The sequence below is a fragment of the Pipistrellus hanaki genome (assembly GCF_964339955.1).
Source record: "Pipistrellus hanaki genome assembly, chromosome: 12".
NCBI lineage: Eukaryota > Metazoa > Chordata > Mammalia > Chiroptera > Vespertilionidae > Pipistrellus > Pipistrellus hanaki.
The window spans coordinates 47843451-47860602 of record NC_140514.1 but is presented as its reverse complement, the minus strand read 5'-3'; the positions used below and the strand labels follow the sequence as shown (position 1 = coordinate 47860602).

Sequence of the window (17152 nt, the reverse complement as noted above, 5' to 3'; positions counted from 1 at the left end):
GGTTGCCTCCCGCACACACCCTGACTAGGATGGGGATCAAGCTGCAACTGTTAGGTGACCTTGACTGGAATCGAACCTGGGATCCTTCAGTTTGCAGGCCAAACCAGATAGAGCCTGATTGTTTTATTCTATTGCAAGCCCCCTACCCATCTTTATCTTCTTCCAAAGCTCTTCTCACTAGCTGTTTGAAGGCAGTAGTGATTTGTCTCCTTACCTCCCAATAGATTGGGTCAGTTATCAATATGCTTGAAGTAGTGAACCTACATGAAGTGTTTTGACACAACAGATGTTCCCATTTGAGCTATAGGATCCCCAAAAGGACACCTTTGGCTCCAAATTCTGGCTTCACTATTCACTAGTTGTGTGACTTTAGCAAATGCCTAGTCTCTCTCTCTTTTTTAAATATATATATTTTTTATTGACTTCAGAGAGTAAGGGAGAGGGAGAGACAAACATCCATGCTAGAAATAATCATGGATTGGCTGCCTTCTGCACGCCCCACACCGGGGATGGAGCCCCAAACCCGGGCATGTGCCTTGACTGGGAATCGAACTGAGATCTCTTGGTTCATAGGTTGATGCTCAACCACTGAGCCACACTGGCTGGGCGAATCCCTACATTCTTTGAACCTTAGTTTCCCCATCTACAAAGTGGGATAACAGCCATACTGCCTTAATAGGGTTTGAGAATTAAAGCTCCTAGCACAGTGCCTGGCCAACCGCAAACGCTCAGGAAAGGTTAGTGTCCCTCCCCCAGTGGCATCCCAATGTGTTTCTGTTCCTTCTTTCTCTCCCCAGGCCTGCCACTCACCCTCCAAAGCACAGGCCTGTCAAATTACCTCTTTATGCAAAACAGGCAGTTTTGCATAAAGAGGTAATTTATGCAAAACTGTCCCTCAGCCTCCCGACCCCAGACACCTGTGGCTGCCTGTCTCACCCACTGGATTTTAGACTGCGCTTCTTTTGAATGTCCTTTATCCAGTGTCCAGCCGCTTACAGGCAAGACAAAAATGTGTGACAAATCACTAAGTAATTTGTCCGTTGCTCCCTCCTAAAAAAGAACACCCCCCCCCCCCCCCCCCAGTAATCACAAGCCCGTTTGTTCTGCTCCCGAATGCCTTGCATTCCCAGGCACTGCCCCGTCTCTCAGCCAGGCCCCTTTGGGGTGGTCCAAAGGGTGTGACCTCTTGGGGCTGTGCGGGGAGGGGGGCCTCCCCCCGCTGGCCCCTCCCTCCACACTTCCATCCTTCCTGCTGATCACAGCACAGGACGTGGCTCAGCCAGCACTTCCTCTCACGGCTAGCCATTTTGTGAAAGGGTGTGGGGTGTGAGACGGGGTAAAGCTAGGCTCCCCGTTGCAGCGCCTGGCTTTCTGGAATCGGTCCCTCTAGCTGTGATGTGTCCGCTCCTGGTTCGCCTGGACCCCGCGCCTTTTTGTTCTAATGTCTCCTCTTTAGGTTCCAAGAGAAAGTCCCTGGGAGATTTTGTGACTTCGCCCTATTCCAGCATCCCAGATTAGGGATGGCCCCCACCCCCCTTTCTCCTCAGACTTCAAATCACTGCTCTCTCCCCTGTCAGTCCGCTTGGAGGGGCCAGAGGGAAGCGGTGGGGCTGCAGACGCTTTGCAAAAAGCAAACCCTTTAACCAATGGACGCAAGACACTGGGGTGGGTGAAGGCATGTGTGTGTGTGGGGGGGGCGTTGGGGAGGCCGGGGGAAGGTCAATGGGGGTTAAAAGGAGACATATGTACTATCTGTAATCCTTTATAAACAATAAAAACAACAAAAAAAAGCAAACCCTTGCTCTCCTGAAGAGCACTTTCCAAAACAGCTTCCAGGAATGATAAAGTGGAGTCCAATTTTACACGGATTGCAGTAGAAGCAAAAGCTGACCAGGTCATACTCATCAAATCGTATGGAGAAACAGGTGTGGCGAACATTAAAAAAAGTGGTCCCCTCACCCAAGCAGCCCACCTCCCCGCGGGCGGCAGGAACCGCGGCTTCCTCTGCCCACGCGCACCCAGCCCAGACTCAGACCAGCCAGCCGTGCCACGAGGTGTGTTTTATTTCACTCATCATACAAACAAGGTTCTACAACATCCCAGGGCAAACCGGAGGGTTTGGCAGTCCGATGTGGGGGGAGAGGGGGTCCCCTGGGGGACCCGCACACAGGTCGATGGCATGGGCGCGGCGTGTCCGGGTTCACAGTGCAGTTTGTGGCTCGTGTGTCCTTGCTGGTGGCCTTTGCTCCACATCGCAAGGGGGTCCCCGAGATGCCGGGGGCGGGAATCCTCGGGTTCTTAGGACATCTCACTCCGCTTCTCCTGCTCAATGGCTGTGGGGAGCAGAGAGCGGGCTCTAGGGGCTGCGGATGGGCAGCTTGCAAACCACCCCCAAACCCGGGGAGGGCGAGGACCACGAGGCGCGGGGTTGGGAAGGGGCTGGGGTGGGGGGACGGGACGGCGCTTTGTTAGCTGAGGGGGCCGGGGCCGCCGGGGAGGGGCGCCCGCGGGGAGGGGCGCGCAGCACTCACTCTCTTTGGTCGGCAGGGTGTTCTTCTCCTGCGTCTCCGTCTTCTTCAGCTTGGCCTTATCGAAGCTGGCGACTTCCCCCATGTCAGGCTTGTCTGCCATTTTCTCGAAAAGATCCTGGTGGGCGAGCAGGGGTGGGTCAGCCCGGGCCGGACGGGGCCGGGGCCGGGGCCGGGGCCGCCCTCGGCGCTCCCCCCGTCCGCGCCTCCCGACGTGGCGCCCCGGCCGTGCGCGCCCCGCAGCCGGGACCCGCTGCCCCGCACCCTCCCCGCAGCCCAGGGCGTGGCCGGCCGGAGTCCGGTCGGGGAAGGGTGTCCGGGCGGCGGCGCAGGGCCAGGCGCCCGGCTCGGACCCCACCCCGGAGGGTCCCAGCTCCGCGCGGCGCTCACCTCGGCCTTCGCTCGCTCGCAGACGGGGTCCCCGGCTCCCGGTCGCGCCGCTGCAGCAAAGAGACAAAAGAGCGGCGCCCGCCCCGCGCCTTTTATACCCCTCGCCGCCCCGCCCCCCGGCCGCCGCAGCGGGGGCGGCGCTCCGCTTCCCGCCGCGCCCTCCGCGGGCCGCCCGCCGGGCTGGGCGCGGCTCTTCCGGGCCCCGCGGCCCCCGCGCCTCCAGCCCCGCGCGCCCCGTGCACCTCGAACCCGCACCCCAGCCGTGGAGGCCGCGGGTGCCGCCAGGGTGGCCGCTGGGTCCTCGGTTCTTTGGGGGCTGCACGGCCTCTGGGGAGATTTGCTGCAGAACGGGGATGGGGGTTGGGGGGCGGCGGGGATGGGTAGTGTGTGTGTGTGTGTGTGTGTGTGTGTGTGTGTGTGTGTGTGGCGGGTGTGCAGACGTGCTCGAGCGCTCTGCCGCATTTCCTGCTTGCAGGAGACACCACCCCGGTGCAGCCCCACCACGGCTCTTGCCTTTGCCCCTCCAAAATCTCCTCCGCCCTTTCTCTCTCGCTCTTCTGAGAGGCCGAGCCTCTGCGTGCTCTCCCGCTGAAGGAACCCGAGCAGCGGGTCCCAGAGATGAAGAGGCTGGGGATGGGGGCCAGACAGACAATGCTGCACTGCCTTTGCTCAGATTGGGGCCGGTGATGGTCTCGTCCTCTCCTTCTGCCCCCCTCCCCCGAGGGTGGCGCCTGCAGGGTGGCGGCCGGGGCTCCTCACACGCTTGTTGCAAGCGCCGAAGGGCAGCCGTGGGAGCTGGCTGTCCCCGGGGCTCGCTGGCTCGCGGTGTACCTCCTGGGGCTGCTGGGAACACCGTGTCTGAGGGTGCGGTTTTCCTCCTTGCATTTAACCTTGAAGATAACTCTACAACAGCCTTTGTTTTTCTTGTTAACCCATTTTCGGAGTGGTGTAAGGCAATTATTCAAATCGTTCTTAGAAAAGTTGTATTTTCAGCCTTTGCAACATCTTTTGGTGCAAAATTCCATGAATTTACAGCTCAGGGGGTGAAGCTGGCCATTTTTTTATTCGTCCTGAACTTTCCCTTTTTTCAAGTGACAAGGGGTATTGACAAGCTCTTTTAAAGTGGCATTTGGTGGAAACATCCTGAATTCTGTCTGGTCCCTTCCTGGTGTTATCTGCTTTTCCTCGCTCCCTCCAGGTGCTTGGAGCAGAAGGAAATAAATTTAGGCTTATGTGTTTGGTGTACAAACTGTGGCCTATGGCAAGTCTTCTCTTGCACCTTAGTTTCTTCATCTGTAAAATAGCTTTGGTACAAAGCTTAAATGAGAACAAGAACAGTCCTAAAGTGGAAGCACTGTTAGAAGGTCACACTCACACTTTATTCTCTCTTGTCACTCTGCCCTCCCGTAGGTCCTGGAAATTTACTCCATCCAGCCAGTGGGTGGGAAAAGAAGACAAGAGAGAGGGCTTCACTGAGTTTTTATGCTCCAGGCCTGGAACTAGTCTCCATTACTTCTGCCCTCATTTCTCAGGCCAGGACTCAGCCACATGGTCTCCCCTAACCACAGGTGATGCTGGGAAATGTAGTCGAGCTGTGCACCCAGGAGTAGGAGAAAGCAGGGTTGGATGGCCTGGGAGCAGTCTCTGTGATATACTCTAGATTACAGGGGTCCTCAAACTTTTTAAAGTGGGGGCCAGGTCACGGTCTCTCAGAGAGCTGGAGGGCCGGACTATATGAACTACTAATTCCTACTGTAACACCTCGGCTGCGCTCACTGCCCAAAAAACCTGGCGGGCAGGATCAGACTCCCCTGGGGGCTGCATGTGGCCCGCAGGCCGTAGTTTGAAGACCCCTGATAGAAGGATCTGCCAAATGTGTGAGCAGGAAACTAGCCAGACAGCCAGAGACATTGACTCTGTGGAGGGTCTCGCTGGCACTTGGTTCCTTTTCAGATGCCAGGCCAAACATTACTTAGGTGTTACCTTCCCACGCACCACCTTTGCTTGAGTGTGGAGATATTCAATTGTTCTAATTTGAACTCCCACTCCAGCTTTCTTATATTGGGGAAACAGGAGTCTATTTCTTCCGGATACAGCTATGGAGGCACTCATTTCAACCTTACCGGGCATGCCGGACTCCCAAAGGAGCTTTAAGTGCACTTGCAAACATTTTATTCTCACTCAGGGCAGCTCTGTGGCCCATCTCTAAGAAAGCAGGCAGGCGGCTTCTTTAGCGTCTGCTGCTTCGGAACAATGGTCATGGAACAGAAAAGACACTTTGTAACTGTGTGTGGTGACGCATGTTTAACTAGACTTATTGTGGTGAACAGTTTTCCTCATATACAAGCACCGAATCAATAAGTTGTACACCTGAAACAAGTAGAATGTTATATGTCAGTGATAGCTCAATGATACCAAAAAGAACAATGGTCAAGTTACTAGCTTCAACCACTGATAATAACAATCAGTCTCAATTATTAGTGGTTTTCAAATGTTCTTTGACATTTCTTACATCATTTTTTTTTCTTTCTTTTTTCTTATCTCCCACCATTTCTGGATTACAGACTGTCCATCATAACTTTCTTCTAATAAATTCAATGTGACAGAAGCTATGCTTTTAAAAAATATATATTTTTATTGATTTTTTTTACAGAGAGGAAGGGAGAGGGATAGAGAGTTAGAAACATTGATGAGAGAGAAACATCCATTAGCTGCCTCCTGCACACTCCCTATTGGATATGTGCCTGCAACCAAGGTACATGCCCTTGACCAGAATGGAACCTGGGACCTTTCAGTCCACAGGCCGACGCTCTATCCACTGAGTCAAACTAGTTAGGGCAGAAGCTATGCCTTTTTTTTTTTTTATTTTTTTTTTTAATTTAATATATTTTATTTTATTTATTTATTTATTTATTTATTTTTTACAGAGAGGAAGGGAGATAGTTAGAAACATTGATGAGAGAGAAACATCGATCAGCTGGAGATGTGTCCACAACCAAGGTACATGCCCTTGACCGGAATCGAACCTGAGGCCTCTCAGTCCACAGGCCGATGCTCTTATCCACTGAGCCAAATTGGTTTTGGCCAGAAGCTATGCTTTTTGCTGATGAGGGTAGGTCATAAAAGGTTGCAGGGCTCTACCTGACTCTCTCTCTCTGGGTGCGTCCACGCTCTGAGGAAGCCAAGCACCTACATGGAAAGACCACTTGTAGGCCTTCCAGCCACAGCCTCTGCTGAGGTCTGAGCCGACAACCAGCATCAGCCACTAACTGTGCAAGCAGGTGGGCCTCAGAAGCGTCACTCCCCCCAGCTCATGCTGCGTGGAGCGGACACACAGCTGTCCCTGGCCACATTGCAGATTCAGGAGCAAAATCATTGAGTCACTAAGCTTTTGGGATGTTTTGTTAGCTAGCGCACATCATGTGACACTATGAAATGGAAAAATCATTACTTAGTGGTGCCAGGGTCTCAGGTCCCACTTGGGGATTGTTCTTAAATATCTTTCATAATCACACATAGACTCGGTCAATAAACGTTTATGGAATGTCCACATGGTATCTGGTAGTGTTCTGGATATGGAAGAGAGAGATGATGGGACTCTCCCAGCTTGCTATAAATCAGTGGTTTTCAAATGTTTTTGACCTTGACAACCACCCCTCCCCCTGAAGAAGTGCATGAAATACATTCCACATTGTGATCTAGTGCTTACAGGCGGGTACACAAATGAAACAAAAGTTTTGCCAGAACAATGCTCTTACTCTGAGAGATGTACTCTAAGCTTCTTTGTTCTATTCATTTTCACTTTTAAAACATTTTTTTTGGAAATAATTATGGACTCTTAAGTTGCAAAGAAAGTACATGCAGGTCCCCTGTGTACTAAATGGTGACATTTTATATAACTACAATGCAGTGTCAAAGCCAGGAGACAGACGTTGGTGCAATCCATAAACCATTTCCAGATTTCACCAATTACCATATGCACGTGTGTGTGTGTGTGTGTGTGTGTGTGTGTGTGTGTGTGTGTTATTCTAGGCAAGTTTATCACATGTACAAAGTTGTACACCCACCACAGTTCAGATACAGACCTATTCCATCACCACAAAGAAAATTTCACATGCTACCCCTTTGGAGTCTCACCTCACCCCAACCTAGAAGCTCTGGCAACCACTATTCTGTTCTCTATCCCTAAAATTTTGTCTAAACTTGGGATTTCCGCCCGGCCGGCATGGCTCAGTGGTTGAGCATTGACCTATGAACCAGGAGGTCATGGTTCAATTCCCGGTCAGGGCACTTACCTGGGTTGTGGGCTCAATCCCTAGTGTAGGGCGTGCAGGAGGCAGCTGATCAATGATTCCCTCTCATCATTAATGTTCCTATTTCTCTCTCTCTCTCTGAAATAAAAAATATATATTAAAAATAAATAAAGTTGGTTTTTCCCATTCAGCATAATGTCCTTGACATCTGTTCAAATTGATGAATGTATCAATTTTAATTTCTGAGTATTTCCATGGTATTAATGTACCATCTATAGAAGGTCATTTTGACTATTTTTGGCTTTTAGTTGTTAAAAATAATGCTTCTATGAATATACACATTTTTTTTGGTGTCTGCGGACATACATTTTTATTTCTCTGGGATAAATGTCCAGGAGAGCGATTGCTGGGTCATATGGTAAGTTTATGTTTGTTTTATAAATAACTGCCATACAGGTTTTCAGAGTGGCTGTGCCATTTTACATTCCCACCGGCAATGTGTAAGAGATCCGGTTTCTTAGCATCCTTACCAATATTTGGTGTTATCATTATTTTTAATTTTAGCTGTTATAACAGACATGGGGTTATATCTCATCAAGGTTTAAAGTTCATTTTCCTAATGACTAGCAGTGTTGAATCATTCCTTTCCATTTTATTATTTCATTGAAAACACTGTATCCGGCTGGTGTGGCTCAGTGGTTGAGCGTTGACCCACGCACGGAGAGGTCGCTGTTTGATTCTGGTGGGGGAGGGGACACATGCCTGGGCTGTGGGCTTGGTCCCGGCAGGGGTGTGCGGGGGGATTGATGTTGATGTTTCTCAGCGACATTTCTCCCTTCATTTCTCTCTAAAAACCCATGAAAACAAAAACAACAAAAACACTGATTGTGCCTTTCCAATTTGGTTTCAGGAACCACTAAGTGGTTATGGCCAACAGTTCAAACACTGCTGGAGGGACTTTGCATCTGTTATTCAGAAATCATACCTTTAACTTCTAAATTCACCTTTTGCTGCCACAAGTCAGATGTTTCTGAAACTTTATGTGTAACCCATACGTGCTCTGGGGTCTGACGAAGATCTAAATAAGAATGATTACAACTCCTATTTGATGCAGTCCCATAGGTTTCTCTGAATTTTCAGCAATATTCTGTTGTTATGATTATTTCTGGTCTTTCTGAATTTTTGTCTCCATATTAATGCATATCCAAACATAGATAGCCCTTGTTCTTGACTTTTTTCCTTCAAAGCAATTATCAATGTAAAAATGTAAAGCTGGTGTGTGCAGCACACTTTTACCAAAGGCTTATGGATTAAGGAGGGGAAAACCTATATATAATTTTTTAAAATAGATTTTGAGAGAGAGAGAAAGAGAGAGAGAGAGAGAGAGAGAGAGAGACATTCATGTGAAAGTGAAACATTGATTGTCCTGCACGCTCCCTACTGGAGACAGAGCCCACAATCCGGGCATGTGCCCTGACTGGGAATCAAACTAGCAACCTTTCAGTGCATGGGAGATGATGCCCAACCAATGAGCTACACTGGCCAGGGTGGAAAAACTTATGTTTTTAATGGTACATCCTTGATCCTAAAAACCCTTGTAGTACCTTGAGTGATCTCCTGTCTGTGCTTCTAGGATGCCCCATACACACACTACTTCACTACCTCCTCCCTTCCTGTTTTGATCCTCTCCTTCCTCACTTCATTCTTTCCTTTGAGAATTACCAACTCCCTCTTTCTCTCCAGCAGAACAATGCACTTGTGTTTCTGTTGTTTTGTTTTGTTTTTGCTCCCCTGGTGCCTGCTGACAACAGGTTTTTCAGGCTTTCCTTCCTACTATAAGCCATGGAGCTGGTTCCCAGAGAGAGAATTCTGTCCTCAGTGGAATTTTGGTGTTCACCATTGAGATACTACTACTTGTGTCTTTGGTCAGGGTAGTCACCTTCTGTGCTTTTCTTTCATTTAAATGTTAATGGAGTATTTTTTCAAATGAATATTTCCCCCTCTTCCATGCTTGTAACAGGAAGCACTGAGGTCTTGAACTTTGCCTGCCCCTTATCTGTATGCGAAGACTGCTCTCTGAACCTCACTTAGCAATGTGCTTCAATCCTGTATTGTCTACTCTAGTTGCCTTAGTCCGTTTGGGCTTCTATAACAGAATGCTGTAGACCAGTGATCGGCAAACTGTGGCTCTCGAGCCACATGCGGCTCTTTGGTCCCTTGAGTGTGGCTCTTCCACAGAATACCACTTGCGGGCGTGCACATATAGTGCGATTGAAGGAGTACCCTAATTAAGTTAATAACAATTTACCTACCTATATAGTTTAAGTTTAAAAAATGTGGCTCTCAAAAGAAATTTCAATGGTTGTACTGTTGATATTTGGCTCTGTTGACTAATGAGTTTGCCGACCACTGCTGTAGACAAAGTGGCTTGTGAACAGAATTGTAGTTCTCCTGGTTCCAGGGGCTGGGATGTCCAAGGTAAGCTGCCTGGGGAGGGCCTGCTTCCTGGTTCATAGACGGCCATCTCCTCACCTGGTGGAAGGGCTGGGAGCTCTCTGGGGTCCTTTTATAAGGCACCGATCCCATTCCTGAGGCCTCCATCCTTATGACCTAGTCATCTCCCAAAGGTCCAACCTCCTAATATCATCTCCTTCAGGGTCAGGATCTCAGCACATGAATCTGGGGGGACACAGACATTCAGTCTGTAGGACCAGTGCTCTAAGTTGATAAAATTATTTGCAAAGTCACTCTGATATAAGATATGTCCACCTAAAAACAAATAAAGCTTTGTTTCTAGGGTTTTACAATTTCAATCTCTGTGGCATGCTCTTGGATGATGAAGAGGTGGGGGCGTACCTGGGATTAGGAAATGAATGACAAAAAGATTCTAGGGAAAATGAGATCATGTATTCTTTTTAATATATATATATATATTTATTGATTTCAGAGAGAGCAAGGGAGAGGGAGAGATAAAATCACTGGTCGGCTGCCTCCTGCACACCCCCTACTGGGGATTGAGCCTGCAACCTGGGCCACACCAGCCAGGTAGGACAGGTAATCTTCATTCTTCAGTCCTTTACTAAGATTTTTCTGAGTGCCCATGCTATGCCCTGTTAGGGATACAGAGATGAATAAGCTGTGGTTCCTGTTTTAAAGGATCATACAGCCTGATGGGGGCACAGACCTGGAAAATCAACTGAAAAATCCACTTAAAAATGAAGCAAGAGCAATGAGGGAGTCAAGACCACAGGCATCATGGAGTGGATGAGCTGTTTCTCTGGCGCTCTGTCAGATTTCTCAGCCCACAGAAACCATGAATCCTATACATAATTGTTGTTTTAAGCCACTAAGTGTTCTGGGGTGATTTTCTAAGCAGAGTAACTGGCACATACAGTGAAAAATCTCTCTCCTACTTCCAAGTCTTTATCTGCCATTCTCTCCCTGGCAATTTTTACCAATTTCTTGCGCAGTCTGTCAAGTACATGTGTGTGAAAGCATATATGAGATACAAATATATATATATATATATATATATATATATATATATATATGAAGCCCAATGCATGAAATTCATGCAAGAATAGGCCTCGCAGCTTCGGCTTCATCTGGAAGGTTGTCTAGATGGTTGTTTTGTTGTTCGGCTGTTTGGTCGATTTGCATATTATACTTTTATTGTTATAGATTTTAAAAGTTCATTTTTACAAATGATAGCATATTATTGCACTCTGCACTGTACTTTTTTTCTTACTATATCTTGAAGACTGTATCATGTCAGTGTAAACAATGAACATAATAATACTGCCCCCCTCCCCCCAGGGTAATAAATAAATTATTACAATTATTACATGTCTACCACTGTTCTAAGTACCTTACACGTATTGATTCTTTAATGTCACAGCAGTCTTATGAGCAAAGTACTAGTACTTTCCTATTTACAGATGAAGATATTGAGGCACAGAAGGTTAAATAACTAAGATCACACATCTAGTAAATAGAAGAGACAGGATTTGAAACTTAGCCATTTGGCTTCAAGCCAGTTGGCTTTTCCTTATTAAAGGCTGCATATGATTCTATTATACAGAGGTGTCATATGTTATTTAATCCATGCCGTATTGATCTACATTTAGTTTGCTACTACAAACTCTTCCTCCTAAATTTTATCCTCCTGGGTTTGCAGGGCCCAGGACAAGAGTACCAACAGAGACTCACATACCACTGTGAGTCTAAATATTTAATATCATAAAACCAAGGGAGCCAGACTGATCAGGGCGCCAGGCACCCTCTTAAAGGGCCAGTGCACAAAGTCTCATTTGCAGCTACTAACCCTGGGCTCCTGCGGGGGGAAGGCAGAGAGGACTAGAGCCATGTGAAGAGAGTCTAGGGTTTATGGCTCTGGGGAGAGAGCTGAAGAATCATCCACAAGAATCCCTGTGCTGAGTTCTTCTCCCATACAGCAGATGCCATCTTTCTTGGGTAGAATACTCCCCTTCATGTGGCATCAGTCTGAGGGAAGGCAATAGCCCCACCCTTAGGTCTCCCTCGCACCCACCCTGCAGAGCTTACTGGCCTGCTGTTGAGTCAGCTGCCTTGGTCAGATTTTAGAGGTCTGGGCAGACTCAGGGGTGTCAGTGACTGAGTTGTGTGGCTTTGGGGCGGGGACCATTCTCCCCACTCATCTGTGAACTTGACTGGTGCTTCCCATTCACAGGAGATCTGCTAGTCACACCCTCTGGGCTCCAGTGGGGCCCCCATGCCTCACCTGACTGCTAGTGGTTCCATCCTGCTGAGGTCAGGACAAAATTTGGAACAGACTGAATTGTGTGGCTCTCTGGTGGGGGCCATACTCCCACCTTCCCAAAAGCCTGACTGGCACTTTCCCTTCATGGAAGATCTACTGGCCCCACACTCCCTATACTTGGAAGTCACACTCTGCTGAGCTAGGTCTCCCTGGGGCATAATCTGGGACAGAGTTGTGTGGCTCTAGGACAGGGGTCATTTTCTCTCCACATGCCTGGCTAGCGCTGGACACTCCCTTCACATGGCTAAATGTTATTAGGTCTATTTGATCCTGATAAACTTTGCTGACCTCATCCTGATGAACTCCTGAGACCCAGCCCCAACTCAAAGATGTGCAAGCACCCAGTGGGTGACAGCTAGGCTTGGTATAACTGGGGGTATTTGCGAGTGGCTTCAGACCCACATCAGCACTGAGTCTGAACTTATATCAATCTGGTGAACACCATGCACCCCTACCTAGTGACTCACTGAGAAGTTACCTCATGTAACTTGAATACTGCCAGAGGCTCTTTCAGTGACTGAGCCTAGCAGGAAGCCAACAGGCAGAGGCAGGAAGAGGCAGATTTTATCAGGGTGCCTGAGGACTTTTGCTGACCTGCCCCTGGGCTCTGGTAAAAGCTCACCTTGGTGCATGACGTGGCCCTTCCCACATGCACCCAGGCCCAGCAGAGGCAGTCACATACTGTGGATCACTTGCAGCTCCAAATATGTTGCCCAGGGCCAGTCACAGGCAGTATCTGACATTGGCCTGCACCAGAGTAACCTGCACCAAGAGGCCCAGCATCAACACACCCAGTGGCTAGCTCAGACAACATCAGAGCAGGAACCAATTAGGTTCACAAGCAACATACACAGAAGAGAATCTCAGCATGCACCAGACCCTGCTGAGGCAAATTCTGCTCCATGTGGTCAGCATCTGCAGAGCAGCTCACACGCAGTGATCATAGTTGAGCCTCACAGTCAGCCAGCCTGAGGACTGACTCCATGTACAAACAGGCCAATAGCAATCAGGACTCAGTAACAGCAGGTGGGCCCACATAACCCACACAAGGGACATTCCTGAAGCACCCAGCTCAGGTGATCAAAGAGACTGCACCAAGAGACACACAGGACACCTACTATATAAGACCGCCCTAGCAAGATGGGGAGTCATAACAGATCTATATAATACACATAACAGATCTATATAATACAAGCACAAAGAGGTAGCCAATGGGGAGACAGAGAAACAGGCCCCAAGTGAAAGAACAGGAGAAATCTTAAAAGAAAAGAAAAGAAAAAAAAAAGAGAGCTAAATGAAATGGAGGCAAACAATATATTAGTTATAGAATTCAAATCAACAATTATAAGGATGCTCAAGAGCAGGAAAAAGGACATAGAAACCATAAAAAAGAACCAGTCAGAAATGAAGAATACAATATCTGAAATCAAGAATACACTGGGAGGAATAAATAGTAGGCTTCATGATCAGTGATTTGGAAGACAAGGTATAAAAAAATCACCCATTCAGGGAAGCAAAAATTAAAAAAGAATTTAAAAAAGGGGATACTTTAAGGCACTTTAGGACAACATGAAGATTAATAACATCAGCATCATAGGGTACCAGAAAGAGTAAGGGATCTAGAACCTATTTGAAGAAATAATGACCAAAAAAATACCCTTATCCTGTGTAAGAAAAAGACACTCAAGTCCAAGAAGCAAATAAGATGAACCCAAAGAGGCCCACACCAAGACACATCATAATTAAAACCACAAAGGTTAAAGACAGAGAATCTTAAAAGTGACAAGAGAAAGACAGTTACCTAAAAGGGAGTGCCCATAAGACTGTCAGATGACTTGTCAACAGAAACATTTCAGCCCAGAAGATTTTGAAATATTCAAAATGATGAAAGCAAGGAACTACAACCAAGACTACTCTATCAGTAAGGCTATCATTTAAAACTAAAGGAGAAATACTAATAAAGAGGTTTCAAGAGAAGAAAAAAGCTAAAGGACCATCAAACCATTATTATAAGAAATGTTAAAGGGCCTTCTTTAAGAAGAAGGAGAAGAACCAAGAAACATAATTAAAAATAAAATAAAATAGCAAGAAATAAGTATCTATCAATAATCACTTTAAATGCAAATGGCTTAATTGCTCTAATCAAAAGACATAGGATAGCTGAATGGACAAGAAAACAAAAGCCATATATGTGCTGTCTAAAAGAGACTCACCTCAGAATGAAAGATATACACAGACTAAAAAAATGTAAAGGGATAGAAAAGATATTTTATGCAAATGGAAAAGACAAAATGGCTGGGGTAGCAATATTATATCTGACAAAATAGACTTTAAAATGAAGGCTATATAAGAGACAAAGAAGGACACTATATAATGTCCAACAAGAGGATATAACCCTTGTAAACATGTATGCACCCAACATAGGAATACCTTAATATGTAAAACACATCTTGATGGACATAAAGGGAGAGATTGACAGTAACACAGTCATAATCGGGAATTTTAACACTTCATTGACATCAATGGATAGATCTTCCAGACAGGAAACCAACAAGGAAATAACAGCCTTAAATGACACCCCACCCCACAGGGGCAGACTATACATTCCTTTCAAGCACACATAGAACATTTTCTAGGATAGGGGTGTCGAACTCAATCAGAGAAGGGGCCAAAATCTAAAATCCAGCCTAAATCGCGGGCCAAATGGTTTACTGAACAGTCATAAACTGACAATGTCATAAACTGACAGCGGAGTGCAGTGATGACAGCGCGGTGCGGGCCACATTGCAAGGCTTGGCGGGCTGGATTTGGCCCGCGGGCCTTGTGTTTGACACATGTGTCTAGGATAACTCACACGTTAGGACACAAAACAAGTCTCAATACTTTTACGAAGACTGAAATCATATCAACCGTCTTCTCTGACCATAATGATATGAAACTATCATGGTCACTAAAAGAAAACTGAAACACACAGAAAGGCATGGAGCCCAAATGACATGTTACTAAACAATGAATGGGTTAACAATAAAATCAAGAAAGAAATTAAAAAAAAAAAAAACCCACCTTGAAACAAATGAACATGAGAACACAAACAACCCACAATCTATGGAACACAGTGAAAGCAGTCCTAAGAGGGAAATTCATAGCATTATAGGTTCTCCTCAAGAAACATGAAAAATCTTAAATAATCATACTTAAATGAACTAGAGAAAGAACAGCAAAGCCCAAAGTGAGCAGAAGAAAGGAAATAATAAAGATCAGACCAGAAACAAATGAAATAGAGTAACAAAAAGAAACAATACAAAAGATCAATGAAACCAAGAGGTTTGAAAAGATAAACAAGATTGACAAACTTTAGAGAGGAGCGTGGCCCTCTCCTCTCTCCGCCACGGCGTGTGCTCGTCTACTGATATCCGTGTACTCCGAAAAGGGGGAAACATCTGCAAAAATGTCACTTTGCCTGCTGTGTTCAGGGCTCCCATTCGACCAGATATTGTGAACTTTGTTCACACCAACTTTCGCACAAACAATAGACAGCCCTATGCTGTCAGTGAATTGGCAGGTCATCAAACCAGTGCTGAGTCCTGGGGTACTGGCAAAGCTGTGGCTCAAATTCCCAGAGTCCGAGGTGGTGGAACTCATTGTTCTGGTCCAAGGGGCCAACCAAAACCTGGCGCTGTTGGTACGGCAGAGTAAACACAACACAGAAACGATATGCCATCTGCTCTGCCCTCTCCGCCTCAGCCTTACCAGCACTGGTCATGTCTAAAGGTCACCGTATTGAGGAAGTTCCTGAACTTCCTTTGGTGGTTGAAGATCAAGTTGAAGGCTACGAGAAGACCAAGGAGGCTGTTTTGCTTCTTAAGAAACTTAAGGCCTGGGAACAATATAAAGAAAGTCTATGCCCCTCAGCGAATGAGGGTTGGCAAGGGCAAAATGAGAAACCGAAGCCGTATGCAGTGCAGGGGACCTTGTATCATCTATAACGAGGACAACGGTATCATCAAAGCCTTCGGAAACATCCCTGGGATTACTCTGCTTAATGTAAGCAAACTGAACATTCTGAAACTTGCACCCGGAGGGCATGTGGGCCGTTTCTGCATTTGGACTGAAGGTGCTTTCCGCAAGTTAGATGAGCTGTAGATGAGCTTCGCATAGAGCTGCCTCCCTCAAGAGTAACTACAGCCTTCCCATGCACAGGATGCTCAGTACAGACCTGAGCAGAATCTGGAAAAGCCCGGAGATCCAAAGAGCCCTGCGTGCACCATGCGAGAAGATTCACCGCAGAGTCCTGAAGAAGAACCCACAGGAAAACCTGAGAATCATGTTGAAGCTGAACCCATATGCAAAGACCATGCGCCGGAACACCATTCTTCGTCAGGCCAAGAACCACAAGCTTCGGCTGCACAAAGCAGCAGCCGTGCTAGAAGCCAAATCAGATGAGAAGGGGGTTCCAGGCAAGAAGCCTGTGGTGGGAAGAAAGGAAAGAAGGCTGTGGGCCCTAAGAAGCAGAAGAAGCCTTTGGTGGGGAAAAAGGCTGCAGCTGCCAGGAAACCAGCAGCTGAGAAGAAGCCCGCAGAAAAGAAACCCACCACAGAGGAAAAGAAGCCCATGGCATGAACTTAAAATTGTTTATTCCATAACGGTCAAATCACTTTGGACAGCTAATTTTGAATAAAAATATGATCAAAGGCAAAAAAAAAAAGAAAAGAAAAGAAAAAAGATTGACAAACTTTTAACCAGACTCATCAAGAAAGAAGAAAGAGAATCTGAATAAATGAAATCAGAAATGAAAGAGAAGTAACAACTGACACCAAAGAAATACAAATGATTTTTAAAAATATATTTTTATTGATTTCAGAGAAGAAGCGAGAGGGAGAGGGAGAAAAAAACAGCAATGACGAGAGAGAATCATTGATTGGTTGCCTCTTGCACATCCCACACTGGGGATTGAGCCTGAAACCTGGGGCATGTGCCCCAACCAGGAATCAAACTGTGACCTCCCAGTTCATAGGTTGTGTTCAACCACTGAGCCACGCCAGCCTGAATACAAATGATTTTAAGAAAATATTAAAACAACTACATACAAATTGGACAATCTGGACGAAATGGATAAATCCCTAAAAAACATACAATCTTCCATAATTCTATCAGGAAGAATCAGAAAATCTGAATAGACAGAT

General features: G+C 46.6%; 1 protein-coding gene and 1 pseudogene across 2 annotated transcripts; one reads left to right on the top strand and one right to left on the bottom strand.

The window, feature by feature from the left end:
- Nucleotides 1-2045: 2045 nt before the first annotated feature.
- TMSB10 (thymosin beta 10) lies at nucleotides 2046-3060 on the bottom strand. The gene is made up of 3 exons (XM_084900678.1): nucleotides 2919-3060; nucleotides 2532-2646; nucleotides 2046-2333 (listed from the first exon to the last, which is right to left on the bottom strand). Exons 2-3 carry the CDS (start codon nucleotides 2629-2631, stop codon nucleotides 2299-2301), a joined length of 135 nt encoding a protein of 44 aa, XP_084756804.1. The 5' UTR covers nucleotides 2632-2646; nucleotides 2919-3060; the 3' UTR covers nucleotides 2046-2298.
- Nucleotides 3061-13431: 10371 nt separating this feature from the next.
- On the top strand, nucleotides 13432-16589 carry LOC311631115 (large ribosomal subunit protein uL4-like; annotated as a pseudogene). Its single transcript has 2 exons — nucleotides 13432-13455; nucleotides 15328-16589. The product of its transcript is annotated as a large ribosomal subunit protein uL4-like (transcript).
- The last annotated feature ends 563 nt before the right edge of the window (nucleotides 16590-17152 follow it).

What these genes read in the sequence shown, in the direction of transcription:
- TMSB10 (XM_084900678.1), bottom strand. Translation starts at nt 2,631, where the DNA reads ATGGCAGACAAGCCTGACATGGGGGAAGTCGCCAGCTTCGATAAGGCC. An exon ending in CACCCTGCCGACCAAAGAGA is followed by an intron (nt 2,334 to 2,531) that starts GTGAGTGCTGCG and finishes TGCTCCCCACAG; the next exon opens with CCATTGAGCAGGAGAAGCGG.